The sequence below is a fragment of the Varroa destructor genome, unplaced genomic scaffold (genome assembly GCF_002443255.2).
Source record: "Varroa destructor unplaced genomic scaffold, Vdes_3.0 BEIS01000004.1, whole genome shotgun sequence".
NCBI lineage: Eukaryota > Metazoa > Arthropoda > Arachnida > Mesostigmata > Varroidae > Varroa > Varroa destructor.
In genome coordinates this window covers 10103001-10130664 of record NW_019211457.1, presented here as the reverse complement: position 1 = coordinate 10130664, position 27664 = coordinate 10103001, and the positions used below count along the sequence as shown (strand labels likewise).

Sequence of the window (27664 nt, the reverse complement as noted above, 5' to 3'; positions counted from 1 at the left end):
AATGCGAGCAAACCTAGATCGATCGTATGCTGGATGGAAAACCATATAGGTTTAAAACCGGCTTAAGGCATCCATTGAATGAGAAAATAGCTTCCTCTAACAAGAGCATTGAAGTCAACAGATTTCAATGTATTGTGTTGGAGCTTGCTTAACTAGCATTTCACCGTCGTACCACTCATGCCCTCTATCAAAACGTTCTGAATTAGTTTTTGGGTATAGATCATGCAAAATACCGTACGATATTTTTACGAGCTATTACTTTATTACCATTGCTAATTATCATAATGAAGATTTATACAAGTTATTTTATATGATATATGTATCTTTGCAATAACGGTTTTTATTGTTTGTGAAGTCTTCAAAGATTCCACGTCGAGTACAATTATCCAGACGCATAATGGCTTCAATTTATTTTTCCCTATCTGTTAATCAATAGAACATGCGGTTGTAGACATTAGATTGCTATTATTATGTATCGTTCTTTCTGATTTTTTAGGCTCCATTTAAAACAATGCTGTACTTCATTTACGTGACATTACAATTGTCTTATTAATTAGCGGACCATCTCTATTTTTTTTCTAACAAAATAACGAATTTATCGGTGCGATTCATGCTCGACTACTGAAGTAAGTGCGACTGCCACGGTGGCATTATAGTAACATGTGTAGATTTGGCTATTAATGGTTTTTAGGCCATGTACCGAAAAGCGACTAATTAGAAGCTTATTCTAGCGGTAGATGGAAGTTCACATATATAGTGAGTAGCGAATTGACGCAGACCGTTACAGCGGCCATTTAACAGATAGGCCATAAGGAAGTCACTCGCGGCAACGTTATTGGTTACAAGTTTTGCTGGTACAAATGGAAATGAGATAGAAACAAAGTGTACAATGCTTACAATTTAAGTTTTTCGTTACACGTCTATGAAATACATTCTACTACTAAGAAAGAAAGGACCGCCATAGCGTTCTCTGACGTGGAACTGTCGTTAGAATCAATAGCTGATCCGGTAAACATCTGGAGCTAACGAGACCATTGACAACAACGCGTTAGCATAAAACCCAACCACGCTGTAGAACAGGTGATATTAGTTCATTTTCAGCAAGTTGTTATTTCGCATGTTATACATCTGTCATATAACATTTAATTAAAAAAGTCGGAAAAAAATCGAGAAGTTGACTCTGTTTACAAGTCGTTGCTGGCGTAAGCCGACTCGAACTACCAGCGTATGCCAAACGTGGGCCGAGGATCCACTGAAACCCAAATGGCGAGATTAATCAATACCGGATCTGTTGATCAGCTTTGGGCCCTAAGAAACGCAGCCTTTCTTAACACAAATGCAGCTGTCAAGGGCAACTATTATATGTTCTTTGCTAGAAGCGCATTTTTTTTCTAGAAGCTATTGGTAGAATAGCTTCATAATGGTAAGTTCCGGTTTTGATTGGAACCATATCGGTTAAGGGACATATGCCTTTATGGGCTATAATAGATTCTCTAGTGGCATCTTTAGAGTTTGTATAATGACAATTTTTCCGTAGACATGCTCTTAAAATACTGTGGTAGCACTTCGTAACAACCACCCTGATTACCTGGCGAAGCTGAGGCTGCATTTCCTCAGCCAAATGATACAATATATGCACCCCTCTCCAATAAAATGTTCATTATCAATTTTGATTTTTTTTCTTATATATTTAAAATACAGTTGAGGTCCCAGAACGGTTACATGAAGCGTGACGCGAGTCGTCCCAGACTCGTCTATTGTCCATTACACACTGCCGCGACACCAAGTTGTCTAGTTTTCGTGAATCTCCTAACTTTAAGTAATTTTTGAAAGGGTTTCCTTCAAAAAAAAAAAAACAGTTACTATCAATATTTGTAGTTACGATGCAAAAGTCCGTAAGCGGCGGAAACTGTAAGTGATGACAACTTTGGATATAAACAAAGATACACAAATTAGCGTTTAGTATCTTGGGAAAGGACTCAACATTGTGTGTCATACGCTACTACTGCCTAAAATCTTTCTTTTCTTTTTACGAAGAATTATGATGACAACCAGTTTGCTAGGCTACCGTGGAGATGGGGTGCGCTCCGCTCGCTTGTACTTCACATATTTCTTCATGCCGGTCATATAGTATGTACCGTTTGTGTAACGATTTATATTGACTTTTCCCAAAAATAGTGAAACGCTTAACGAGTTTCTATCAAACAAAAACTGTACAAATCACCTATAGGCTTTTCAAAGCGGGTAGCGCATTGATGATTTTGATTGACTTGATAATCGGATTCCCATTACATAGTGATTTTTAGATCTAAATTCAGCAGTTGAATAGTCACTTTAGAGCTACTAATTTAAAGTTAAAACAGTAGAATGTAAGTACATTTTTCGAAGCCAGCTGGTCCTTCGAATGTTATCTGATTGCGTCTAGGTGCAAACCTCTTATCGAGCGAAGATAAGCTTTTCCCTCTTCGGTGCTTGGTAACCATATATTACGTTTCAATAGTACAATTCCGAAAAAAAAACAAAAGCAATTGCGCGTAATTGGTTTCTATAGATATTATCTTCACCGTAGTCTCTGATAATGCAAAATAATAAAAACGTTCTTCTGTTTGATATAGAAATTCCCTACGTTATACTTATTCATTGTTGTTACATTAAGCATTATCGTACAGCTGTTCTGTGTATGGCGTTTGGACTCCAGATTTTTTGGGCTCCAGACTGCAATAGAAAGACGGATATTAAGTTAACTAACACATCCTGTTGAATTATTAAAATTTTAATTTCCTTTGGTTAAAACTTATTTCTAAAGAAATACAATGGAAGTAGAAACAATTGGGAAAGTTTCCTCGGAATCATTTCCAACGGAGTTATTTACGAATACTGTTTCAATACATACTCCATGTTAATCTGTAGGGTGCGTACATACATCCCATATATAATATGATATAATTCATGTGACATTAATAAACTGCCTTACGGGATTTAACCATATTCAATGTACAAGCTGACGTTGAATCAATTCATAGATAATTAAATGATGAGCGTCTTTCTGTGCACCGTCTGTGGATGGCGAACGCCTACCAACAGCAAAGCGAACCTTGTAACGAAGCCACATAACTTGCTATTCTAACATGGAACTGGGCATAACAATTATGATGTTCGGGTTTCGATGTGTAAAAACAGTCGTAGAACACTCGTCAAATAGACTTTATAGAATTGATTTTTTTGACGACTTTTATCGAGCACTATCTTCTGAAAATACCTCCGGAGCATGTTTTAATAACTATCTAGTTTTTTGCTGTGAATACCGTATAAAAGCCCTCATTTGTATAGGAACCTGTGCGGCCTAGTACTTCTCAATTAGTGGCCATTTTATTAGCGCACAAAATTTAACGAGGAGTGTATAGACGGTACTGTAGAAATTACAATGCAAATATATACAAATTGTTTCGGTAGCGAAAACTACTCTACAACGGCATCATAGCACGGTGGATATCTATCGCCTGGCAGCTTTCAACTTTACAGTTTGTCGAGTTGAGGAGACTGTAGCGTGCCCTATTGTAGCTCATTTGACATCATAAGTCAAAGACAACAAATCACGCCACCACAGGCCCATGATGGGTAGTTTCAAAACCACATCCATAGATTAGAATAATTTACTTAGATTTCTTCCAGTCATCTGACCGTGCTGACTGAGAACCTTTTTAATGCAGATGATAATAGCGCCTCTGTCAGAAAATCCGAAGTTCTTTGACAAATCTTAGTTTTTATGTTGAAAAAATTGATGATACACTTAGTTCCAATGATACTCTCTGCACCATTTTCCACTCAGGATTGTCATTCGAAATATAAAGGATACCATTCCCTACTAAGGTATAGTATAATCTCGCGCCGATGAGCTGATCGTCTCTCATAGTTACAACAAGCTTAGTGTACAGTGAATCGTTTGTCGATACTAAATAAGATAGTCCATGGTTTTACGCCGCTACAAATATTCGAATGAATAGAATGTTCCTCTAATTAGCCAGAGTTTGATTTCGATCTCCTGGAAAGCAGATCGTTAGATAAGACTCACTTGTCGTAGACGAAGCCTGCCTATATCTGTATTATATTCGAAAGCAGTTTATAATGTGTAGCGTAGACTGCTTTAACTTGATAACATAAAAAAAATGAAAAAATATAGCCTGCAGCATGGAAATGCTTAGTGCGCTAATAGGGAGGCTAAATGCATATTATCTGCCCAACTTCGACTGAAAAGCACGATTGATTCGAATGTTTCCTACTTAATTTGTAAGTTCCCGGGATCGATGTTTTACAATGTCGACGCATGTGCCTCTCGCCATGGTCGTAACCCAGAAAAAAAATTGGATTAAATTCGTCATTTTCTTGATTCATTTTACTTCACCTATGGCGGTTCAAAACTTTTCATTCTGTCCTATTTACCTCGTCGTTGTTTAACCTAACTACAGTCTTTTGCGCGGTCTTCGACTTCATTTCCGTCAGGATTTTTTGGTGCAAGCGACCATCGGTTCTTCTTTTTTGTGAAATACTTACGAGGGACGAAAGCGCTGTCCCCTTCATAGTACTCTCCTGCAAACATAGTTCCTCCATCTCGAACTCCTCGTCCGCTGTCCTCCGCGCTTCCCATCACTTAGCTCTAACTCAATTTCACTAATGGAATTGTGCAGAACCAGCAATATACGTTCGATTAATCGTTAGTTCGTCGCCATTCCACGTTCTCCCCGGCGCCATGAGTAATTGTCGCGAGCTAATGTTCATATCTTGTCGGGTGTGCTATCGATACGTTGATGTTTTTGAGGCTGTCCTTGAACCCTTAATGTGATAGCAGTGATATTTGAACGCTCAGTTCGTAGCATACGTTTCTCCCACTTCGCTGTTCGACGTGGGCTACGGTGACCCAGTCATCTTGGAGCAGTTACCTCTGAGCTGAGGCTTTTCTAATGGACAATTAGTATCAGCAGTGGTTCTCGTACGGCGGCACTACTACTACTACTACTACTAGTAGCTAAGCCATTTCCGAACACGTTGGTCACTGTCAAGCTCTTTGTCTCCCTTGTGTGCGCGCGCGACATCATTTAGTTTAACAATAGACTCGAAGGGGGGTGAGCGCACAAGCCCGTTACAGCAGATAGTGCGATGAGCTGAACGGATCGAGGCCGAACGTAGCAGGGTTAATACACGTAGCGACGAGATAGAACGGGTTTGCGTCTAAATTTCATTAGTTCTGAGCTTCTCCAACAGCAAAGAAGTTCGAAGCGACGGCCGTTGAGGGTGCTCGCAGACGGGTCGGGCCTCCTTTTGCCCTCTGTTGCTTTTGTTGAGGTAGGCGACGTAAAATGAGAGTGGAGCAAATTTTAAAGGGTCAAGTAAAGCGAAACAAAAACGATTTTCTGAGGTAAGCTATTTTAATCCAGCTCGAAATCTCTTTCAGTTTCAGCGGAACTGTAATATGGCTCTTGCAAAACAGGACTCCTTGCGATCAATATAAACTAGCTGTATGTTACAATAAAACAACCTAAAAATAAAGAAGGGAGCACCCTTGTTTATTATTTCTTCTTGTTATTTTCTTCTGCATGAAAACAGCCCCAAAAGCGACCTTGACGTAGATCACGATTTGACTAATTTATAACAAATAATCCACTGTATATTTTGATTCTTTTATTATTAGGTTGTTACAAAGAAATTCAACAGGCTTTGAAATGACGCCCTGCTAGAATAGGCAATTTAATTGGTAAAATCCAATCTTCTAAAACCTAGTAAACTCAAGCTGAGTTTGTTCCAAAAGATATAAGTTTAACAAAGAAAAGCATTTTCAGTTTTGAACAGCAGCGTTCAATGGTGAAGTTTTTTGAAATGCCGAAACTGGGTATAAGTTGGTCGCCCGTCGATTAACTCAGCTGGAAATTCATGCGGTGTATTTCGCGCGCTATTTAATTAAGCGCAGTGGACGAGGCATGCTTCAATTCTAATAGCGCTGGAGAAAAACCAGACGACAAAATGGCGTCATCCTGAAGGGAAATCGAGTTCGGTGGCTGTGCTGAATAGGTTTGAATGTAAAGTGATGCTAATGGATATATCAGAAGCATCTGTCACTCTAAGGAAATTGCCAAAGATAACAAATAACGCCGGCTATCCCTTTTCACGACACTTATGGACTATTGGCATCGCAATTGACTACTTGATGACGACGCCGGACCTCACCCCATGCGTTAGTTATTTCTTGGACTGAATATTAAACGATGATTCGTATCCACTTGATGTTTCGATCTGGGTCTATGTGATCACAGGGCTTTCCATGTCTTGAAAGGGCAACCAGCAGGCAGCCGTATTTAGCTATAAATCTACTTCGAAAAGTCACATACACGTGGAGACGCGAATTGTACGTATATGGCCGTTCAGAAGCTGGCAAAGCACCGAGAAATGCGTACAAAAAGTAAAGGAAGGTATCTCTAATACGTATCAGAAACTTACCATTCATGCCTTTCAATTTCAAAGTCCGCCGGATTTGTTAGTAACAGCCCGATATACAGCACGAATACTCGCAAAATGAAGGAAAGCTTTGTTTGCGGCCGTCCACTAGTCTTTTTATTTTTCGGGTGCTTTTCTTTCCTAGAACGCTGCCCCTGCATCTTAGAGCGTCCTTTGTATCTTATATAGAAAATGGTTTGGTAACTCTGCGAAGCTCCCAAGCTTTCCAAAAGCCAGATACCGTTGCAGCATCAGCCTTTACGTCAGCGTCCGACGATCTCATTTCTCGTAGTGGTAATTAGTTCGATTCGAGCAGTAGTGAGTAATATGGGTCGTCCAGCAATAGAACCCGATTGGCTAACGTAGATGGTATTTGGAGCTGTACGCGGTAATTGTTGCACAGGTATGCCTTTTTCCGAATTTTACGAACGACCCTGATATTTGCCAGTTAGTTTAATAATTACCCTAAATTATATTTTTTCATTAAAGCTTAGTTAGGGAAATAACTTGGAAAACTACACCAAGATATAAAATGCATCTAATTTTTGCCTTGGTTTTTTAGTGGACAGGTGACACGAAAAAACGAAATGAAATGTATGAAAACGATAATTACGATTTTGTGATTAATATATCTTGAACAAGAGACAGAATAGGAAGGCTTGAGGCATACCTTTATTATGTTCTTTTTTAAATTAAGTGTATATTATTATTAGTTATTTATTACTATCGTTACTATTAACGGTTTTTTGATTGACGGTTTTTTCCACCTTCCAGATCACTTTACTCCCCTGGGGGTTGGCATTGAATATCGCTTGAAAGCCTTTAATGGTAATAGATGTACTAGTAATTGTTACTACGGACTTATGATAGAGCGATTTAGAAATAAAATGAAATTTCAATGAAAATTGGTTATATTTTACAATTTTCTTATTGTACAAGGACGAACGATGTGCGGCCATATTGCGCTGTCGCAAGAAACATCCCAAGTATGATTTTGTCGCTTTTGCTCCGGAAAATTCAATGCGAAAGATATTATAAAAAAGTTGATGATAACTTTGCGAACTTTCAACAAAATACGGGTAGCTACGATATCGCCAAAAAACTAAGTATCCACCATTGAGCAGTTCTAGACCATTTGAAGAAAGCTGACTATGAAAAGAAGCTCGATGTTTGTATGTCATGCTAACTGACGCGACAGAATTTACTTAATAATAGATACATCGATAAAACTTTACAGAGACGTAACAAAATTAAACCATCTCTGCAGCGGTTGATGAGGAATGGAGCGCATACGACGACAATGCAAAGTGTCTGATTAGACTGAAAGTGGATCGTGCATCCTGGGCCGCTGCCGCCTAGCAAAACGATTTATAAGACTGGAAAAAAAACACTGGCTGTCCTTTTCGACCAGTCAGTGTTATTCTATGGGAAATTAAGTAAGGTTTGATGATTTTGAAGGGAAGCCTCCGTTCAAACTATATTGATAATTTATTCTGTGAGTACAGATTCAAATAGTGACATGAATCCCGGAGCTGGAAAAGGCAAAAACATAATGGAGAATACACTGTATCCCTGAACACGAAACTTCGATTAAGGATACGCCAGCCGTTCAAGATTATCGTTTTTTAATGTCGAAACTCTAAAATCTCTTTGTTTCGTACCCTGTTGAAATTCCTTATGTAGTAATTCGATCTGTGGGTAGACGATGTGAACTTATTGACAAAAATATTAAGATTAACGAAAGACAACGAGAAACGAGAAAAAGCTCAGCGTCTCCTTGAAACTCTAGCGTATGTTTCCATACTGCGCCAGTATTGATACATTTTGAAAATTTATCCTAGACTACTAATGACTATTGTTTTTCCTTAACGGAGTTCTAGAATGTGATCGAACGCAATGACAAGTGCCTAAAACACATGTTTTTTTTTTGGTTATGTACTCGCCTGCTGTTCCTTGACCCATAGTCTTTACACCGAGGGCAGCAGCAGCGGCAACACCGACGTCAAAACGGCCCCCATTTTTATCACGGATTGGAACAGCACACGGTCGGCTGACCAAGTAGATTCGGCGTTGCCTCCCAAGAGCCATCGCTGATGTGCATTTGATATGATCTCCAAATGACCTTTTCAGCGCTTACGGTTGTATCGAACCGTTCGAGGTAGCGTGATGACCGGGTAGGGAGAGAAGTGCTCATTCTTATGTGCGACAAGAATCTCTTGTGAGCGAAGCTAGAGTAGATGGACGACAAAAGAAGTAGAAAGAAAGCAGATTTTTAACTTTGGCGAAAAAGGATATCTCCATAAGTATAGTCTCATCTTCTTAGCATGGTCTTTAGACTTCTACCGACTTGAGCGGGAGCACAACATTAGATACCCTTGTGGTATATAGTGGTTGACTTTTCTTTTCTACACACACGTACACATCTACACGCAATACAGTCTATCGCATGTCTACTGATATACACTTTCTTCTTAAGGTCTTGCGTACGCGTCGTGGCTCATACATTCCTTTCGTTTGTAATCTCTTGGCGTTGTCGGACGTGGAACAGACACTCGTCAGCTAGTTGGTTACGCGAGCCCGAGGCTGCTGTGCTGGTCACAGCTGGGGCGCGAGACCATTACTTACAGAATCGGGCCGAACTGCTACCAAGAGGTTAAAGAAGTTCAGCCTTCCCTAAGGGGAGAGAAGTTAGTAGGTAGAACCATTGCCTACCCTAACGTGTGGCCGGGGAGTCCTCAGCCTTTAAACAGGCATACGTGAACCAATGGCACCAAGTAGCGAAGCATGTAGTCTAAGAAACATTCGCTGATCCTGTGACCTTGCGGGCATTATCGCTATTCTCGCGTTACAGCAGAAGCATGGGCTCGAAGAGCTAGGCCGGTGTTAGACGTTTACGATAAATGCGCGATGAAAATGTCGGGACGTTTGTGCCTACTGCCGCAGACAATTAACATTCAGTGTGATCGTGACAGATGGGGCCAGCCACTACTTATAGCACACTAGTCGGCAGAAGGAGTTAAATAAAGATAAGAAACCAAATTATACTGGCAATGTAACTCCCGTAGGGGATATTCACGCCGGGGACAGGGGCTATAAAATGACCCAACGGAAGCACTATCTGTTTCCTTATCCGTCTAAGTTACAATAAATAACGTGTACGGGAGATATTATAATATTGGCTTCCACATATATGCAAGGCAAGGTGAGACACCTCTAGAAAATAAATAGGTGCACCGTAAACAAAAAATAGGTTTCGGGCTTGAACAGAGTCCGTTTGTTGAAAAAGAAGAGGTAACTTTGTCGTAGACTGCTGATCTAAACGCAGTTTGGACAACTCGAGCATTAAGTGACTCAATATGCTCCGTTTAAATCTTGAAACGTCACCACCGAGCAGATGCTGCCACTTGGCCTGTACAATTAAGGTTAGTAAATGCCACCTACGTCCAACCCCATTCTCTTCATTTAACACCTAGGTCTATTTCCCTATTCATGCCTTTCCCACACATAACCATATGTGCAGCAGACATTATGTAGCAACGGTCTTTTAATAGTTTCAATGTAAAGCGAAGGCCTGTTGAAGTTCAGGCCTTCGCTTTACATTGAAGTAGCTCTATCACGTTGCGGCGCTAGCCTGTTAAAATGGTCCACGTTGTCCTGTTTCAGTTTTCCCCTTACGCTGCGCTATCACCCCGTTTCAGGCCACTTACGGCCTTACTTCGTATTTATGTTTCCGTGTAATACCATTACTTAGCTTAGTACTCGCTTCACTGAGATATTTTCTATATATTCTAGCTGTGCTCTGGTCCTCTAACCGATTCTCTATTGTCGTGTGTCAGATACTACGCTTTCCTATTTCTGTTAAGTTGCCACTATGCTACCATTGACCTCATACCACTGCGCGGCTGTTCTGCTAACTCAAAGTGAAAATAATTTTAACTTTTTATTCTAACAACAATTTTTGTTTACAATTTATTAATATGAAATAAAAACTTTCATGTAAATATCGAAAAACAAAATAGGTCGGGCGTATGTAGGTATGAATATTTTTTAGAAAATCTGAACCGTTCCCTGACAAAGTGACCATATACATCAGAGAACATGAAAAATTAATTTTACTTACTTGATTTAAGTTTGCCAGTCAAAATAGGCGCCTATTGTGTAAAGGTCAAACAACTAAGCGGCTTTTTCTATTATTTTACAAATGCTTAATCGTTTCTCAGATAATTGTGCAAACAGGTCATTTTCCTCAAATTTTTATTAGGGTCATTAGTAAAATAGTTTTGGAGAATACTTTAAAATGGTTTGTATATACGAACTCATATTCACTTAAGATCGTAGGCAGCGCTATCGATGATAAAAAGTAAATATTATAAATATCTATTATGTTTCTATAATGTTTATAGATACAAAATGTCTGCTTTCGATAATCATTTGTAATAATAGTATCCTATTGCTATATTTAGATATGTATGGCCTGAAATTGAACAGAAAACACCACGATCCACCAATGCGAAGAAAATTAGCTGTCGTAAACTGAATTCGTAAACGTCAAATCCAAAAAGTGTAGGCCTATAATGAATATTCTTTGTTGTCTCTGAACTGATACTTGGGGTTTTATTTTTAACAAGAGAAAAGAAAAACATAAATTTCACATTTAATTTGATAAATATTTTTTAAAATTTAAATTAATTAAAAATTACCAAACTATTGCATTTCGCACTCAAAAAATTTGTATTTTTTCGAAATTTTCAAGCTTAGATAAATTTCAGCTTCACGTATATAGAGCTTATTAAACGGTCACCTTTTTTAATAAGCCATCTTAAGTTTTATATTATCTATCACAATTGCTGGCAGTCAACCCAGACGGAGAGATCTCTTGACAGTAGGGGGTCTACTGCGTGAGCGGCAAGGGTAGCTGAAACCAGTCAACGAATGCTTCAAGAAGGCAATCAGTTTTATAAAGCCCCTGGGGCCCACTGCCACTGCTATCTCTCGTAGAGCAATATTCTCGCGATTGCCCGCGGCTGGCGAATAGGCACTGCGTAATGGGATGCTATACCATAGTCTCTGAATCATGTAACAATCCAATAAACTGTGAAACAAAGCGCGCGTACATTTGCTTCACGCGGAACGGGTCAGTGCCAATGAGACGCTGCGTCTATCCGTTCCCAAGCACATGGACACCCATAGTGTAATCTACCAGACTGCGTTTTGATTTCGGATGTTTTTTTTTTTTAAAATTCCGCAACGTTTTCCGTTGTGTGAGTTCATAGCGCAGCTTGGAGCAGGACGATGCTGCCGAGACAGCATCCGAACAATTCTATTATAGAACCTGTTCAATGAATACGTCTTACGTGCATTTCATAAACCACTCGCACTAATATTATTGGCTTCGTACATATTGTATAAAACGCGTCCTTCGATGGAAAATCAATATTTTTTTTTGTCGCAGTTATACCTTTCCTATTAGGCGTTGCCACTGGACTTAATCGCTAATGATACAAATGCCATTTTTGCTCCTTACAGTGGTTGATCTCGTCACCGACATATACGTTAACGCTTTAGGGACATTATTTCTACAATTAGAAACTTGCTTGTCAACGTAGACAAAATTCAGCAGACTAATTCAACAAAGTCCAATGACACTCACACATACGTACCGATAACAAGGATGCGCGAAAATGCCTCCGTTAATCAGATATTCGAACAGCAGGGGCAAGGACAGCCCAGACAGAGAAACGAAAGTAGTCGCGTCTATAAAATAGGGTACAACTCTATCCCAGCTTAACACCCAAATTAAGAGGCAGTGATAAAGAAATTGCCCTCATAAAATATATGCCCCACCAGCAAAGAAAAGCAGTTTAAGGAGAGATCGTGTAACGCCTGCTTGCCTGGTAACGGTGTGTAGTTAGTTATTCTTAAGTGCATCTAATCGTGGAGTTGGCTGGGAAATTGAATACTCTATAGTCGATTCATCGCACCTTCGGCCGTAATAGTACCAGGTGTGTCCGACTATATAGCGCCGACACGCAGATGCGGACCTTTTTGATTGATTGATTAGATCGTTGAGCTCTTCTCGGTAATATGACAGCTTTCATTTATAGACGCCGCACGAAAACATTGCTTCTTTATGACTACGTACAAAGCTTCGTTCGGTCATAAGCGGAGATAAATAAATATATTGTTGAAGCAATGCACACTACAGTTACAAACTAGGTGCAACTTGACGTAAAACATGCTACATTCATTTCTACCTCTGCTTAGGTAAGCTGTTGGCCTTCGTGCAAGCTTTTTTTCTTGTCAAAATATGGTATTCAATAGTCTAACCATCTCTCAGACGTCCTGTTGCGCGTCCTTTCGGTAAACTGCTGGATGGGCAGGATATCCATGTACAGCAAGCACTACACGGGTGGGACCCAACAAAATAAACCAACAATTCTCGCAAACTAACAATTTCTATAGATCGACGGGTCGATTTGAAATCAAATATGAGTTCACGCATTTCACCAAACATCGATTCTAAGGTTGAAGACAAGAATAATTTCGAAAATACAACACCTTAGTTAGGGCAAATTGGTAGGAATTGATACGTTCAACACATCTCATATGGCTCTATAGTGAATATTAGAAAAGTCGAGCAATTCAATTAAGTGCAAACCAAGCAATATTTCATTAAATAAGTGGGACTGACTAGCTCAAGCGCTATTTGGACAATGTCATCTCTTTGACCCAGTGGAAATGACAAGCTCTATAGTGAAGTACGTAGCGGCAGTGGGTGACATGTCTCTGAATGTAAACATTTTCATGGCCACCAATGTGCGCTCTCTCCTGGTTCCTAGTCGCCCACACGGTGACCTAACCTGATTTGCACCGCGGCAAGAACATAATGCTAGCCAAGGCGTATCGCGTTCCACCGACATCAGGAACACATAAAGAAAAGTCTGCACTGCAGTCGATCCTTAGCACTCTTTTCAATGTGCAGAAAAGAGGAGTATTTGATTAGATTTGTCTCCTGTTATTACAGCGCCTCTTACATGGGGGTTGGAACAACAAGGACCGGCACCTCTTAGATAAGTTGGTATTTTTTTAATGTCACCGAATTCACGGTTGTAGTCGGGCGGCGTTTGATAGATTGTCATTCGACTGCCACTTCTTAAGTTGGTTCCTCTAATTAGATTGCACTGAATAACGGCAAGCTGAACAATAATATGAATAGGAACGGGGGCGCTTGTCCACTGATAAGTTTGCACGTTGTTCCAGCCCACTTATAAACTTTGCAGAGGTTTCACTTTTCGCGACCCAAGTTATGAGCTCGCTGGGCAATGAAAGCACGACACTGTACTCTCTAGCCAAACGGCAATTGACGGAACACCGGTCTTAAACGCTCAGCTTATGAGTGTGGCAATTTTGTAAGATCGGCTTTTTACTGTGTTAACCCTATACCTGTTCAGTCCAATATTTAAAAGGAACTCGAGTTACCAAGGAATATTTGTCCTAGCTGTACCTGAATATCGTTATTTTACATTAACACACTATTCTCTGCAAATTGATTACTGACGCAGAACAGGTAGCGCAAATATCTACGTCTATTACATCGTATCGCAAGTATTCGATGAAAGGGCGGACTTGTAGGCCGTTTCAAGCCAGGCTGGACGATTGGAAAACAGATATATATTTGCTTCGGTACTTATGTAGGGTGTTTGACTTCAACAGCCGCGTCGGACACTCAACACGCGCAGGGGGTTGAGTTAAGGAGGCTGCGTGGATTCCTGGGTCCTGCTCTTCTGTCGTACCGATTACTGGATAATGTTAAGGTCTTACTAATTGTGTCGGAATGGAAACTGATCCAAATTGAATACTAAGGTATAATGACTAGTGCTGCGTATCCGTCTGAAGTATTTAAAATTTTAGGAGATACAAAAAAGAACTCGACATACAAAGGGGGAGCGATGTTGTGAAGTCACCAGGTGTCACCCTATGAGGCACAGTGAAATCAAGACAACGTTTTTTTTCCATCTCAATTTCAGCTGAAATCATTTCTTCTAAGAGATCTTACACAGTTCATATACGCACCTACCTGGAAAGTTACTGCAGTTGAATATGTTTCGTCTTCGATGCCGGGTGAAGGTAAAGTCGGGACGTCATTAAAATAATACTAATAAGTATAAAGCGCGCAATCCTAAGTTAACTAAAAGCGTCGGCTGAACTTTGCATCATCAAAATGGACGTTTTATCCTAATTAAGAATTTTATATTATTTCCGAATCCTGTCGATGGCATAGTCAGACAAGTGAGAGCACCATGAATGTAGGACACCATGCTGGTAGCCCGTACCGAAATAATAAGCCTGCTATGGTGCGTTTGGTGAAATATCGTTCAGGATACCTGTGTGTAATGCTGGCGTTCGTTTAAAGTACATGTATTGCCTGTAAAATTTCCGCGTTCGGTCAACGAGCAGCAGACGATGACAAAAATAGTTCAACTAACTGAAACCTGTTAGAAAGGAGGCTCTGACTGGCCCTCTCTTTATTTCTTAATAGGCTGTACCGAAGGTTTCACAAAGCCTTAAACGGAGTTGAAGGCTTTTGAAGCCAACAGTTTTAATCACAAATGTTCTTCAGGTAAGTCGGTCTCTAAAATAGGTGTCCTCTGAAGGCATCTCGACAATGATGTGCATGAGCGCATAAAATTGAAATTTAGATAGAATAAAACAAAATTTCATTAGATGCTATATTGCTCAATTTACTGTATATTTACTGTCCCTGAAAATGATACGAGATTCTGCTTGAACTCATCCGAAATATCGGTTAGGCACCACAACGCAGATGCTTCAATAGATATGGCGCTGTTGACCTTCCTTCCAGCCTACGAATCTTGCATTGATTTATCTTCGGTTTTCAATTTTGCAACACACGTCGAGCGCATGTAAAACGTTCTTAGAGCATAACGTTAATAAAGTTCTTCACAACTTCGTTTAAACGAGATGCTTTGTAACAGCCAAGATATGGAAATTTTTATTCACCTGATTTTTAAAAAATCCAAACCATATACGCGGCCTGCGCAGATTTACCTGAAGAAGGGCTTATCTGAGGTACGATGGATGCCGATGTCAGAGATGACAGGATAGTGCGTGTACATGAAAGCAATTACGACAGTACAATTTCAAGTTTCCAAACAGTTTTACGGAGAAACATGCAATGTCTTCTTCGCAGAGTTCAATACCCACAAAATACATTTTTTGGACCAGCCCATAGCCCCACAGCACTCTTCGACATATCACACGATAGATACAATTGAATAACCTTTGAATTGAAGAACAACTTAATAGGCCTCGAGCCTTACGGTAATAGAATACAAGTGTTCGATAAATTCCTCAACTTTAGAAAGCAGTATGAGCGGGTTTTGAAAAACTTCATACTTCGTTTTCACGAACAGATGATTTTGTTTCTGGTTTAATTTCTTCTATTTAATCTTTACAAGTGTTTAAGTCCTGGAAAGAAGAGCTATAGTTACGACAATCGCCAAAATTGAAAATGCCATCACTATTCTGCTTGCCCCTTCGTACCTTCGCCTCGGAAGGTTACTCTATTTTAAGGCACAAAAAAAACAACATATACTTCGTTTCCTATTTATAGCCGTCTACTTCCTCATGACAGTCGAGTTTCTTGCCTGCAGTGCTTTCCGGGAGCACCATTAACAACAACTTACCCATGAGCACAATATTGTCAACTTGATATTCTTGAGTGTCTAAGAAGTTCCCTCATCCGAGCAAACCAACGCAAAGAGGGCAACCCATGTGAGACTCGCGAACCACCGAGCATTTGACAGGTGCATATGTGTTCTTTGGTCTAATTCGAGTTTACATTTCTGACAAATAGAACAGAAGCAACGCAAGAGATGAGGATAAAACTAGAAGTAACCGGTTTTGGATAGCATAAATCGTGTCGAATTGAAGGTTACAAACTTATTCTGTGCTTTTTGCCAAATGCGTATTGATCAGGTGCCGTATCTAGGTGCGGCCCTATAAGAGATAAACGGGGGAGCCATTGTGAAATATTGAGGTGTTTTTTGTAAGAAGTTTGCGTGGAAGCTTAGAATCTAAGTGTTTCTGCTGCAAATAAGGCTGCAAGAAACTCCTGCTAGGGCAACGTGTTTGCATGAAGAGCATCTCAAACACGAGTTTAGTCGTTAGGACCAGAAAATGCGTTCATAATGTCCAGTGAACGGGCAATCTGGGCAGCATGTCCTTTATACGAAGAGGACCCCATACTATGCTGAAACGGAGTTCCCTTATATAGGCAGTTTTTTTTTATCACGGGCACAAAATAGAATTTACTTTATTATTCAGCTAATTACAGGTAAGCAGCGAGGTATAAGAAGCTCAGAATAATGAGAATCGCACTAGAAAATGGAAGCTGTTTAAGGCTTGGTGGTTGACGTTGGCAATTGGCTTTTAATAGATTTTTAGAGGATTTTTTTCATTTTGCATTTGGAACGAATGCGTTCTAATGATAAAAGTTATGAACATTCTTTGACTTGCCGAAACGAATACTAGCTATAAGCACGAGCACTATATGCCTGCTTTTGTCAGTGAGCAGATTGATACAGACGAAAAAAAAAAAAAAAAAAAAAAAACAATCTCTAACCCAGATGGTGGAACCTAAAAATAGGCATCAGCTATGACGGAGTAACATGTCTGAAGAGAAAGGCGCACAATAGACACAACAAAAGTAAACGTCGGTGTATTGAAACTTCGGTGTATTTCACTCCGTGTACGCCTTAGAGAATTTTTCGGATGCATTTCTTGGTGGAGAGCAAAATGGAAGAGCAATAACAGCTTTTTACTGCAGCGCAGACAACAGTGCAGACGCCCTCCGACAACAATCGAGCTTCGGTTCCCGTTTTGCACTTCAATTTGAGACCTCATTACTGGGTCATGCTCATAGCGAGTGTTGAAAGTGAATCGATTCACAGAAAATAGAAAAACGATTTCAGAGAAAATTTATATCCGCCCGTTGCAACTTCTGCACTAAGGAGCGAACCTTTTAATCCGTGGGTGACACTATAATAATTATTATTATGACTACACAAGGCGAGGCATAGTGAATTTTTTTCAAGTCGTTTGTCTGGTAACTTATGTTACACAATATAACTGCGAAAAAGTTGGACAAAATGTGGATGGCCGCATAATAACCTATGAATAGTTTTTAATCAAAACTTTATTGTTGTAATTCACACACGACGACTTATTACGGCTATGTGCTTTATTTTGACGGATCTATCAAGCAATCTTATTGATCAGATCAGTCGTCAGTACCCAGCTAAACTGTAATCATATAAGCCGATCACCGTTTGGAAAGATGTCTTCCCACATGATATGAAAGCATAGAGGTAGACAGCTACATCTTTCAACGAATTTATATACAGCAAGTCCCTGCAATATCCCCAAAGCCTTAAAAGCTGACGAAAAAATATCCATTTAGTTTTATCAATTGAGTAGATGGAAATTTACTATATAGAAAAATAGAAATTAACCATGATCTAAAATGTACGTATATCAAATAGCCTTTCGGCCGGTGACGCATTCGAGGTTTAACTATTGCGTCCCTAAGGCCTAGTAGTAACGGAATATTTCGTCTGCCCCACTGTTACTCGTAAAAGTCTATTGTATCAAGCTAATTATACGAATTCGCTGTTCGTTAATAACTTGGAAAGCCTGAACGCAGCTTGAAACGCTTGTGCCCGAATCCGTGCTTGTGATCCGGCCAAATCTATGTGTTTCAAGAAGGAGGCGGTTTAGAGCCAGTAAACACGCAAACAGCATCTAATTCAGCTCACCGTCCATTAGTTTCGTCAACCGAAAATAATGACATTGTTTCGACACGGGTCACTGCTCTGCCACCATACGCTGATCAGGGAGTCAGAGGGAACTACTTTCTCGGAGCGAAAGGAGAAGGAAAATTAAACTGTTCCTACGATTCGAAAAAAGTAATTTTCAAAAAATAAGCTTTTATTTGTTACAGCAGCGAAAAGCCCTGTCCGGCCCCACAAGCCCTGATATGTTTCATTAAAACCATTGTCATCGTCATAACTACCGAACAAGGAGATCTCGAAACTAATATTGACAGACACGCCTCCCACAACGTTGCCGGTATTATTTTTCGTAGAAATTTCATATTTTCATAGAAACGTAATGATCAGCTAGAACACCAGAGTCGGCTGTTTCTTATCGAGCTTTTCATAAAAGGCGAATAGCACTCTAGTATAGCAAAAAGAAACAACAGCGGCCCCATATATCAATGACCTAACGGAATTAGCCGTCGCTACCATCGTCGTTCCATAATATAATAAGAAAAGTTTTATATTGTAATTTCAATTGCGCATCGCGGTGACACGATTACCGCCTAGCTCCACTATGTAATATTATAATTATGCAAAGCCCAAAGGCGAAATGGAACACCATCAACCCGTAATATCTCAACGTAAACAATAGTTTTTTTCTTTTTTTCGAAGCACTGGCGTGCCATCAGCGATCGGAATGAACTGTGTAGTGACTGCGATTTATCGAATTATATTGAATTGAGCCAGCGGCCTATTATTTTAGCAGACTACGATGTAAAACAGTTACCTCCCTGTCGAGGTCTCCCTAGACCGAATTTTGCACTACAACAAGTAATTATAGAACGACAGTATAATTACCACCCGACAATATAATAACAAGCTATAAACACATTGAGCACTATCAGGCGAAACAGCGTTACGTTCATCGGAAATAACGTAGCTTAACAGATCCATCATAACAGAGTTCTCCATAGATCTGAAAGGATCATCATCGTATCGATCACCATGTTCTCTACGAGAACCGAGACGAACGGAGATGTTTTGACGTGCTTTGTGCGTTGATAGATTCGTAAGCTCTACTTCTAAAAACTGACCGGCAGAGGAAGAAATGTTTGCTCAATATCCATGTATGCAGCATTAATCGAAACGTCCCATCGTAGAAATCGGTATTTTACGTTATTCTCAATTAAGCGTCCAAATATATGTTCTTAGTAAATAGCAGCTAATTAGTTAAGACCGTATCCATAATTCCTTTCATGACCTAGTGACGAGTATAGTACAAGTCGAAATTAGGACAGTTACCGGATCCCACAGCACTTCGAACTCGTTCGTGTGCTATCGGAGACCGATCAAAATGGTCACCATTTATTCAACACAGAAATATAAATGAGCTTAGGTCCAACATGCGGGATCTACAAGACAAGCAGATTACGCAAAAAAAAGAATCATTTCATCCCGTACTCCTATCCCGTTGGGATTTTTGCCTTGCGGATGATAGACGCATGCATAGTACGCGAACCCTGATAACGGCGAAGACTAAATATCGTCGACGCTGACCGGGCGATAACATGGCCTAAATAGTTAAAAGGTTCATTAAATGAGTTCGGAAGTTTCATACTCTTGCACATTCCGTGAAGAAATAGGCTTCGTTTTTATAAAAGCGTATTGGTGACACCGCTAGCGAATTGAAATAGGACACGGCGCAGGGCTGGCGGCAATGGACGTGATAGGAATATCGCGCACAGGCAGAAGTTGTCAATGGCTCCGTCGTCGATGCTCTACTGCGATAAACAACAGTTCGGTCATAAGATGGCTACTGCAATCTTGTGTAGACATGCCGTTCCCGACATTATTCCTAAGTAGCTATTACTGGTTTTCAATATATAAAAGCTGACGAACTTCTTTTGGGCAACGAAAACAAATTTCTCTTATATATCGAAATCAAAATGGACGCGCTTCCAACCGTATTATTTTCGTAAAAGCTTCCTCTTATTTAATCATCATAGAGGGCAGTTCTGTGCGTTTCCTCGCACCGACTTCAACACTTTACGTTCGTTTAGTTATCGAACGTTATTTCAACTAAGGTATGGTCGACTGCCAGTCTGACATAAGGATAATAGCTGTTTAAGAGTGTAAAAAAGGATTCTTTCTTGTCAATATTATTTTTCCACTTTGATCAATTATAATACACCGGTTAAATGTGCTTGCGTCTACGCCATCGACATACGACGGCTGAACGACGCTCAAAACTAAAACAGCTGTTTCGGCATCACCAAATATATACAATTTCATTAATTTATAGCCAAGTTACCCCTTCCTTCTCATAGCCTCGCCACCGCCCCCCCTTGAATGGGGATCAAAAATTCGTTATCTTTCTCGTTGCTCAACAGACATTGAGCCGATAACTCCGCGCAACCCTTGTTATGCCTTATGACTCACTGAGCTTATGCGAGGCAGACGTCGTCGTAACGGGAAACTGTTCGTTTAGTTGAACATACGCGCGTGGCTGTCTGTCTATGTAATACTAGCCCAGTGCGGCTGTCCGCAAACTTTAAACATGGTTAATGTCTTCCTATTCACGATTTGCTTGCAAACCGTGTTTACCTCCTTCGTACGAGTTCTGCGTGGGCTAGCCCGAATAAGATTGGCTAAAAGGAAGAACGGGTTTAGATCGAGCTGGAAATCACTTTCTATCGAAGGCCAAGTAGTCCGATCCCCGTTATGCCTGGAAATATTCACTCGCCATTCATTGGTTCCATTTGATATCATTACCTTTTTGCGCCATGATTCTACAGCCGTTGCAGGTATTACTAAGAGGCTCAACCTTCCTCTACAAGACTATCAATCTTCTAGTTGTTATCTATCGAAATCTAGGCCAGCTAATTGTGCGGAGATTCTACAGGTTATGTTATACATGGTCATATATTAACTTATTAGACTCGCAGAAGCAGAGTAGGAGATACTGTGATACGTTAAGAATCAACTGACCCCAGGGGTTTGTTTATCCTGGCATTCGCGCTGTACGTCACCTGAATGTGTCGCTCTGATGTGAGCAGAACATTTGTTAGAGAAAGGCAGGCTTTGATTGTCAGGTCAAACCGGTTTAATCCAACTGAGGAATAGTGGAAAATTTTGGAAAGGTGGTATCATTTCGTTGACCCATTACAATTATGTGTTTATCTGAAATCGAAATATTGCCCGCTTGTCGCGTTATTCAGTATTCGTATGGCTATATATATATCAGACGGTTTCTATATCGAGGTGAAGTTACTCGGCTAAGTACCATCTGCGCCGGTACCACAGGCCGATAAACATAACGCTGATCAGGAGAAACGATTAATCCTCCATTAAATCAAGGACCTTTGAAAATATAATGACAAAGATGTGCTCTTACCCTGAACGATATTTTAAGGTCCCAAAAAGTGCATACATCGGTAGAATGCTGTAATGTTAAAAAGATGCTAGACCCAGTTAGTGAAGTTTACAGTCGTTCCTACTATCTAAAGAGGTTAACGCTGTGAATTGTGCGTACGTCACAGCTTCGTACAATTAAACATGGATAAATGCGCAAGAAGAAAGCTTTGAAGTTGAACGTTCTGATATTAAGGAAAAAACTATCTGCAGATTAGTAAATGTCACACGTGTTTATACAATTATATCGTCAGTGATACAAACAAATATGTAAAAAATTACGTCTTTACCCTGTGTATTTAATGGATGTACAAGAGGAAAAATCAATGATTGGCTGGTGATGCTTTAATGTAAACGTAATGAAACTATTGTTTCGTTAAGATTGCGATAGAATTTAACTTAATTAAGAAGACAGATACGTGCAACTATTACAATCATCTACATCAGCGCCTTGACCAAGAATAAGAAAACGGGATCATTTATTCACGAAAAATTTGTATATCTTAAGGCGATCTGCACCACCTGCATCCAAAATCAACCGATTAACCCAAAATTGACCCAGCCTTTTCATTACTTTCTTACGACGAAATTTTTCCCCGTATATTGATGATGATCTATGACTACTATAACAGTTTACACATCGCTGTAGCAATAAACGCCTAAGAAACCTGCAAAAGTGTTTATTAGGCTGTGTCCATGGAAACTCATCCCCGACATTGACAGTAATGTTATGCATAAGCTTAAGCAATCTGTGCCCGACTGCAGGACTCCCAGCTCGCGTTGCTGGAAAACTTATCCGTTTCTATGCTATTTTGTTGTATTCCAATAAAAAAAAAATAAATAAAAGGCACTTTATTAACCATCATGGTATCTAAACTTATGTGATCAATCTTGATGAGGCCAACATGTAAACTCTAATTTTAACTTCGTTGCCGTTTGTCATTCAATTAGTACGTTGAATCTAAAAATGTTGTTTTCAATGCCTAAGTTAATTCTGCCTGCTACATATTTTCAAGTTACCCTTTGAAGGTTTCCCGCACATATTTAGCTGTGTTATGGTGACAGCTATGTGCCCACAGGACGATACATGAGTATGTACATTTGGCCAGCTTCGCCGTATAAATTTTTTTTTATCTAGAAAAAAGGTTGCATTGATAAATTGTGTACATATTATACAAATAGTAATAATATTACATCATAATATTTACAGCTATGTTGCTCATAGATGATAATTCGACCCAGACACAGTCAGGGACCATTATGAGGCTTGCAGGTACAGTATCGTCCACGCAACCCATAAGCGCTAAACGACGATATTAAATAGTATGTTAATTGGGTTGTTCTATCGAAGTGGTCAATATCAACGGGGTGCTATTTAGTGGTGACGAAATATAAGGTTTTTCTTTCGACTCCGTTACCGTAATTTTGTACTTATCATTCCATGCCGATGCGCTCTTCCCAGACGAGATCGCTCGTTTTAGATTGCTAGGTTATGGTGGCGGTAGTGACTTGTGTACGTTCGTCTTTCCTTAGGACATACCCTTTCCAGCCCTATTCTGTCGCGTCTGGTCCGCGGTAGCCGGAGAGACTGCCAGGCGGCTAGACTAGTAACCAGGCCTTCTTGCCGCCGTTCTGCCGTTTCTTTTGTTTGCGTTACCGTAAACAGAGCACTCGAGTGAAGCCTGTACGAAAACGGTTTGTGGCGCCCGATAGGCGAGTGGGCCCCGCCAGGCCATTGCTGCCCTACTTTTGTTTTCGGATGAAACTGATTCCTTATAACTGGGCTCTGTATGTGCCTGTTTCCCTGCAATCAGGCCTAGTAAAATTTTCCGCTGGAGAGAAATTTACGGAAAGACAGTTATAACTTGACAGACAGTTGCGCCATGCTGCGTCGCGTCGCCGATCGGCAGCAAAAGCTAAGGCCTTGCTCTGTTCAGGTATGGCGTTCCTAGGATAGCTCATCATCCAGGATGGAGTCGTCATTGTTGTTCGATGAACTGGCTGAGGTGCCGTTGCTAGCGAAAATGTACACAGCATAATACGTGTTTGCTATTTCGTTACCGTCGTCGTCCTGTTTATCTCCCTTTTTTCCATTTACGGTTCTTCGATAATGACGCACGTAATACTGATGACAACAACATGATGAAAAAACATCCCATGCACGCACGCGCAAACCTTATCAAATCGGACGGGCCGGCTCATTACTCAGATCACCAGATGTCATACTGCCAGCCTGAGGCGGCGTGGCGACCCCAATGCTGTCCATGGAAATCATAGTAATGTGCGCTGTTGTCACTAAAACATGGGGTATCAATGGCGTGCCGAAATCGTTCATTTTGATAGAGATATCTCTCCATCTCTTCGTGCAATGCCATGCAATTAATATATGTAGCGTAGGTCGTGAACAGTACCTAAACTCGGTCGAGTGCGCGTTAATCTAACAGCTCGCATAGTATCACCGTAAGGTCACTTAGCTACTACCCCTAGTGACCAAGTAGGTCGTTGTTGGATGCTAACTTTATTGTAGACAGGTACTTTTCTCTAACGCATTTAGGCTCGTTAGCATAACGGCACGTCGTCCGGCCGTGATTGCAAAACAAACCCGTCGGTAAACCTGTGCACGAAAACTGCTTACTGTGATACACGGTTAAAGTAGTTATTGTAGGTAACGATGTGTACTCGTGAAAATGTGCTAAGTTGTGGTATAACTTTTCCTAAGGAAGTGATGAAGACGACTGGTACAAAGTAAGTAACTAGCGAAGGGTTTTATGGTCGAGACTTGATCGACACCGTCTTCAATCACTTTATGAGTTAAAAGTAAAATAGGCGAGAAAACCAAGAGATCAATCAAGCTGTTCATATCATTATTATTGCACATTTTTCATCAGATTGCTGTAATGCCGTGAAACGAATAAAAACCATTGAAATTATTTTCGAGCTCGGTGCGAGTCTGCTTTCCGTGAAGTCTATTGATGAAAATCGAAATCCTCACTCTGTGAACCCATTCAGCCCATTATGAAACCACAGTCTTCAGAGCAGGGTTCAAGGGGACTCGTAAATCAGCGTATCAAATGCCAATATTCTTACTAAACCGCCAAAGACTAAGCACCTAGCCTCTGCCAGCTTTACTTCTTTTAATAGTTATATATATATATATATATATATATATATATATAAAGAAGGTCACGACCGGGTGATAAGGACAGATAAATTGCCGACAAAAAAAATTCATCCACTGTGTTGATATATGTTAGAACAATGAAGTTTAATTCTATAATAATACGATGGGTATTATACACTTTTCTCTATGATTGCCCAGAACAAAATGTCATCGAAGTCGCTTTGCTTATATGCGGGTTGTTGTTTAAGTTTTGGGAAATAATTTCGCCCCGTGCCGAGAATTTACTCGTTTGTGTAGTTTGAATTACATACATTATCATTAATTTTCACAGGCTGATGCTCTCAGGACCTTCATAATGTAGCAAAGCGGTAGAAAGAGGCTACTAGCGTAGACATTTTACATTTCAGAATCACCCATAGCAATGCTGGGACCGAAGCAAACGCGGAAATGATTATTGTACGCGTCATTTTGCTTTCGGCTAGGTCTAGTCAATCGCGTTTCGGATTTGATCCTTCAACTGAAGCCATTTTCTTCTTTTTACTTGAGAATCATCAGATGACACTAGTTCTTGCCTATCATAGGTACATGACAGTCTTAGCTCTTCCTTTTACATCGGTTAAGAACGAAATTTTAATTTATGTCCATGTTCAACGAAGTGTTTGATGTGACCGATGTACCCGAAAGCACTTTTACGCCGCGTAGCTTTTCGTATTACAGATATGCTTCGAGATAGGTGCTAATAAGCTTTGGCCTATGTGATTAGCTACAGCGTTTGTCAATTTCGCACATATCTATCTATCTATCTATCTATCGCACAGGAGGAAAAACCCACCGCTACTCTGATTTTGGACATATGCACCTAATAACAATAGGAACCTCAATTCAGACTCGGTTTCCTGCAGTGCTGATCCGCGATCGTACTACAAGTCGTACGAACCGTTACCGCGGCCGGGAGCGCTAGAGCAGCACGTGGCCAAAATAACTATTATTTAGATCACTCTGGAAAGCTCGACAGCAATATCGTACAGAGGACGTTACTTCAGCGTTTCAAACCACCCAAAGAACACCCTTAACTTGTCCGCTCACCATATTACGCTGACGAACGCCCCATTTATTTAAGCCGGTTGCATCGAAGAGTTGTACCTGTAGCGTTTTCCACTTTACTAATTCAGTGTTTGTTCGAACCCGTTATAGTAGTTGATCTAAATGTGTGCATATGTAGCTTTTTTTTTCGAGACAACGTTGGGCTCAGCAGTTGTACACATACGAAAGCTGCACATATACACACTCAGTAGTGTGCGCAATTGAGCATGCTGAGATTGGCCGATATTATAATTAAATGAATATTTGGATATTAGCTAGCAGAATAACTATACGGTCACCTTTCCCTTGGCACCGAGAGAATTGTATAATTATTGGCTAGCGATAAGGATTTCCTTTTATAATACACGCATAAATGCAAGGGTATCTGTATGGATTTGAAACTATGCAATATGGTCTCCAGATGCATCAAAACCGGTTACGCTATTATAGTTATTATAGATTAGTCCTACCCTACGAGACCTTACTAGATCACCTGAGAACAAACTTAGCATTACCTCTGGACCCCATAAAGCCGTACACAGCCCCTATGTAAGAAACTCTAAGGAAAGTAATTTGCCTCCATTAACGCTGCCTAGCCTGAGTCACATTATCGCGACCAGTACGATTTATATTTAACACTAAAACAACAATCACGCTAACCAGCCTGTATCAGAATACAATATTAGATCAGGTATCGTTTTCTAATGAAGTTATTGATTGAAGTTATTGATCATTGACAAAAAGATACAGCTTCGTAAAAGTTAATGCTAGCTTCCACTTGGCATGGATCCACTTGAGCTGGGGTAACTCCACAGACGAAATGCCCCCCATAAGAACAACCAAGTAGGGGAAGAACTGATGGCAACGATCCCTTCGAACATAAATCGCAACTCTACCTGCATCAACCGCTTAATTTGTCTCGTTTTCCTGTCTTCAAGCAGCGCGTTTAGTCCAGTTAACTAAGGTAAACGGTATCGCAAACACACTGTGAACTGCAAGTTACAACTGGATCACATGGAGAAACACGCTGTGCATTTCAGATTTCGACAGCCACAGCTCTAGCTGGACTGGAAATTGCGTTTGTTACAAATAGGTTTATAAATGAGACGACGACATTTATGGACGTCATTATCGGACAATTACGGTAAGCGCGAATCAGTGTTCCAGCGAGAGAAGCAGATCCATAGGGGAAACGATAATGTCTAGCAGAATTCTACGCACGCCGGAGAAACGCTGGTTAACTCAATCCGTAAGCCGCTACGGACGTAGAGTGTGTCATACCTCGCATTTAGCAGCTTGCCGACAAACTGTGTAGCTGGAGAGGGCGTTGGCAAGTCGTTACTGAGCGGGATCAAGCGAGAGTCCGTCATGGGTGCTGTTTTTGGCATCATCTGACTCCTCGGTGAACGAGTTTAAGGAGTGGACGAGTGGGCACTCTGCAGTAACTTCTCATAAAGGCGGAGAGGAGGATAGGCCGAGACGTTCAATAGGAAGGAGCTGTCTATAAAGTATAACGGCCGGCTGCAAGCTGTTGGCAATAACGTTACTGTAATTATCGAGCAAAATAGTAAAAATGAGGGATAGAGAGTCTCCGATGTAAAGTATTCGGTCTGCTCCAGCCGCCGACAGACATCGCGAATAGACTAGCGTTACACCAAAAAACACTGACACTCCAAGACGAACGTGTGGCAAATTAAATTTATTTCTGCTGTACGGACCTGTA

At 40.4% G+C, this 27664-nt stretch overlaps 1 protein-coding gene across 3 annotated transcripts; it reads right to left on the bottom strand.

Annotated features, from left to right (window-relative positions):
* Positions 1-377: 377 nt before the first annotated feature.
* LOC147755826 (uncharacterized) lies at positions 378-27441 on the bottom strand. Of its 3 annotated transcripts, none has more exons than XM_086986823.1 (4): positions 26838-27441; positions 8430-8714; positions 2668-2715; positions 378-1252 (listed from the first exon to the last, which is right to left on the bottom strand). In XM_086986823.1, exons 2-4 carry the CDS (start codon positions 8572-8574, stop codon positions 1218-1220), a joined length of 228 nt encoding a protein of 75 aa, XP_086842949.1. In that variant the 5' UTR covers positions 8575-8714; positions 26838-27441; the 3' UTR covers positions 378-1217. The 3 variants fall into 3 exon arrangements, with proteins under 3 accessions (XP_086842949.1, XP_086842948.1, XP_086842947.1); XM_086986822.1 differs by lacking the exons at positions 8430-8714; positions 26838-27441 and adding exons at positions 4552-5329; positions 6490-6623; XM_086986821.1 differs by lacking the exons at positions 8430-8714; positions 26838-27441 and adding an exon at positions 6490-8419.
* Positions 27442-27664: the final 223 nt, after the last annotated feature.

Bases quoted from the DNA above. Each gene is read 5' to 3' on its own strand.
- LOC147755826 (XM_086986821.1), bottom strand. From the start codon at position 6,647: ATGCAGGGGCAGCGTTCTAGGAAAGAAAAGCACCCGAAAAATAAAAAG. The intron at 2,716-6,489 runs GTAAGTTTCTGA...TTTCTATTGCAG, and splicing joins GAAATTGAAAGGCATGAATG to TCTGGAGCCCAAAAAATCTG. The intron at 1,253-2,667 runs GTACGATAATGC...TTTGGGTTTCAG, and splicing joins ACGCCATACACAGAACAGCT to TGGATCCTCGGCCCACGTTT.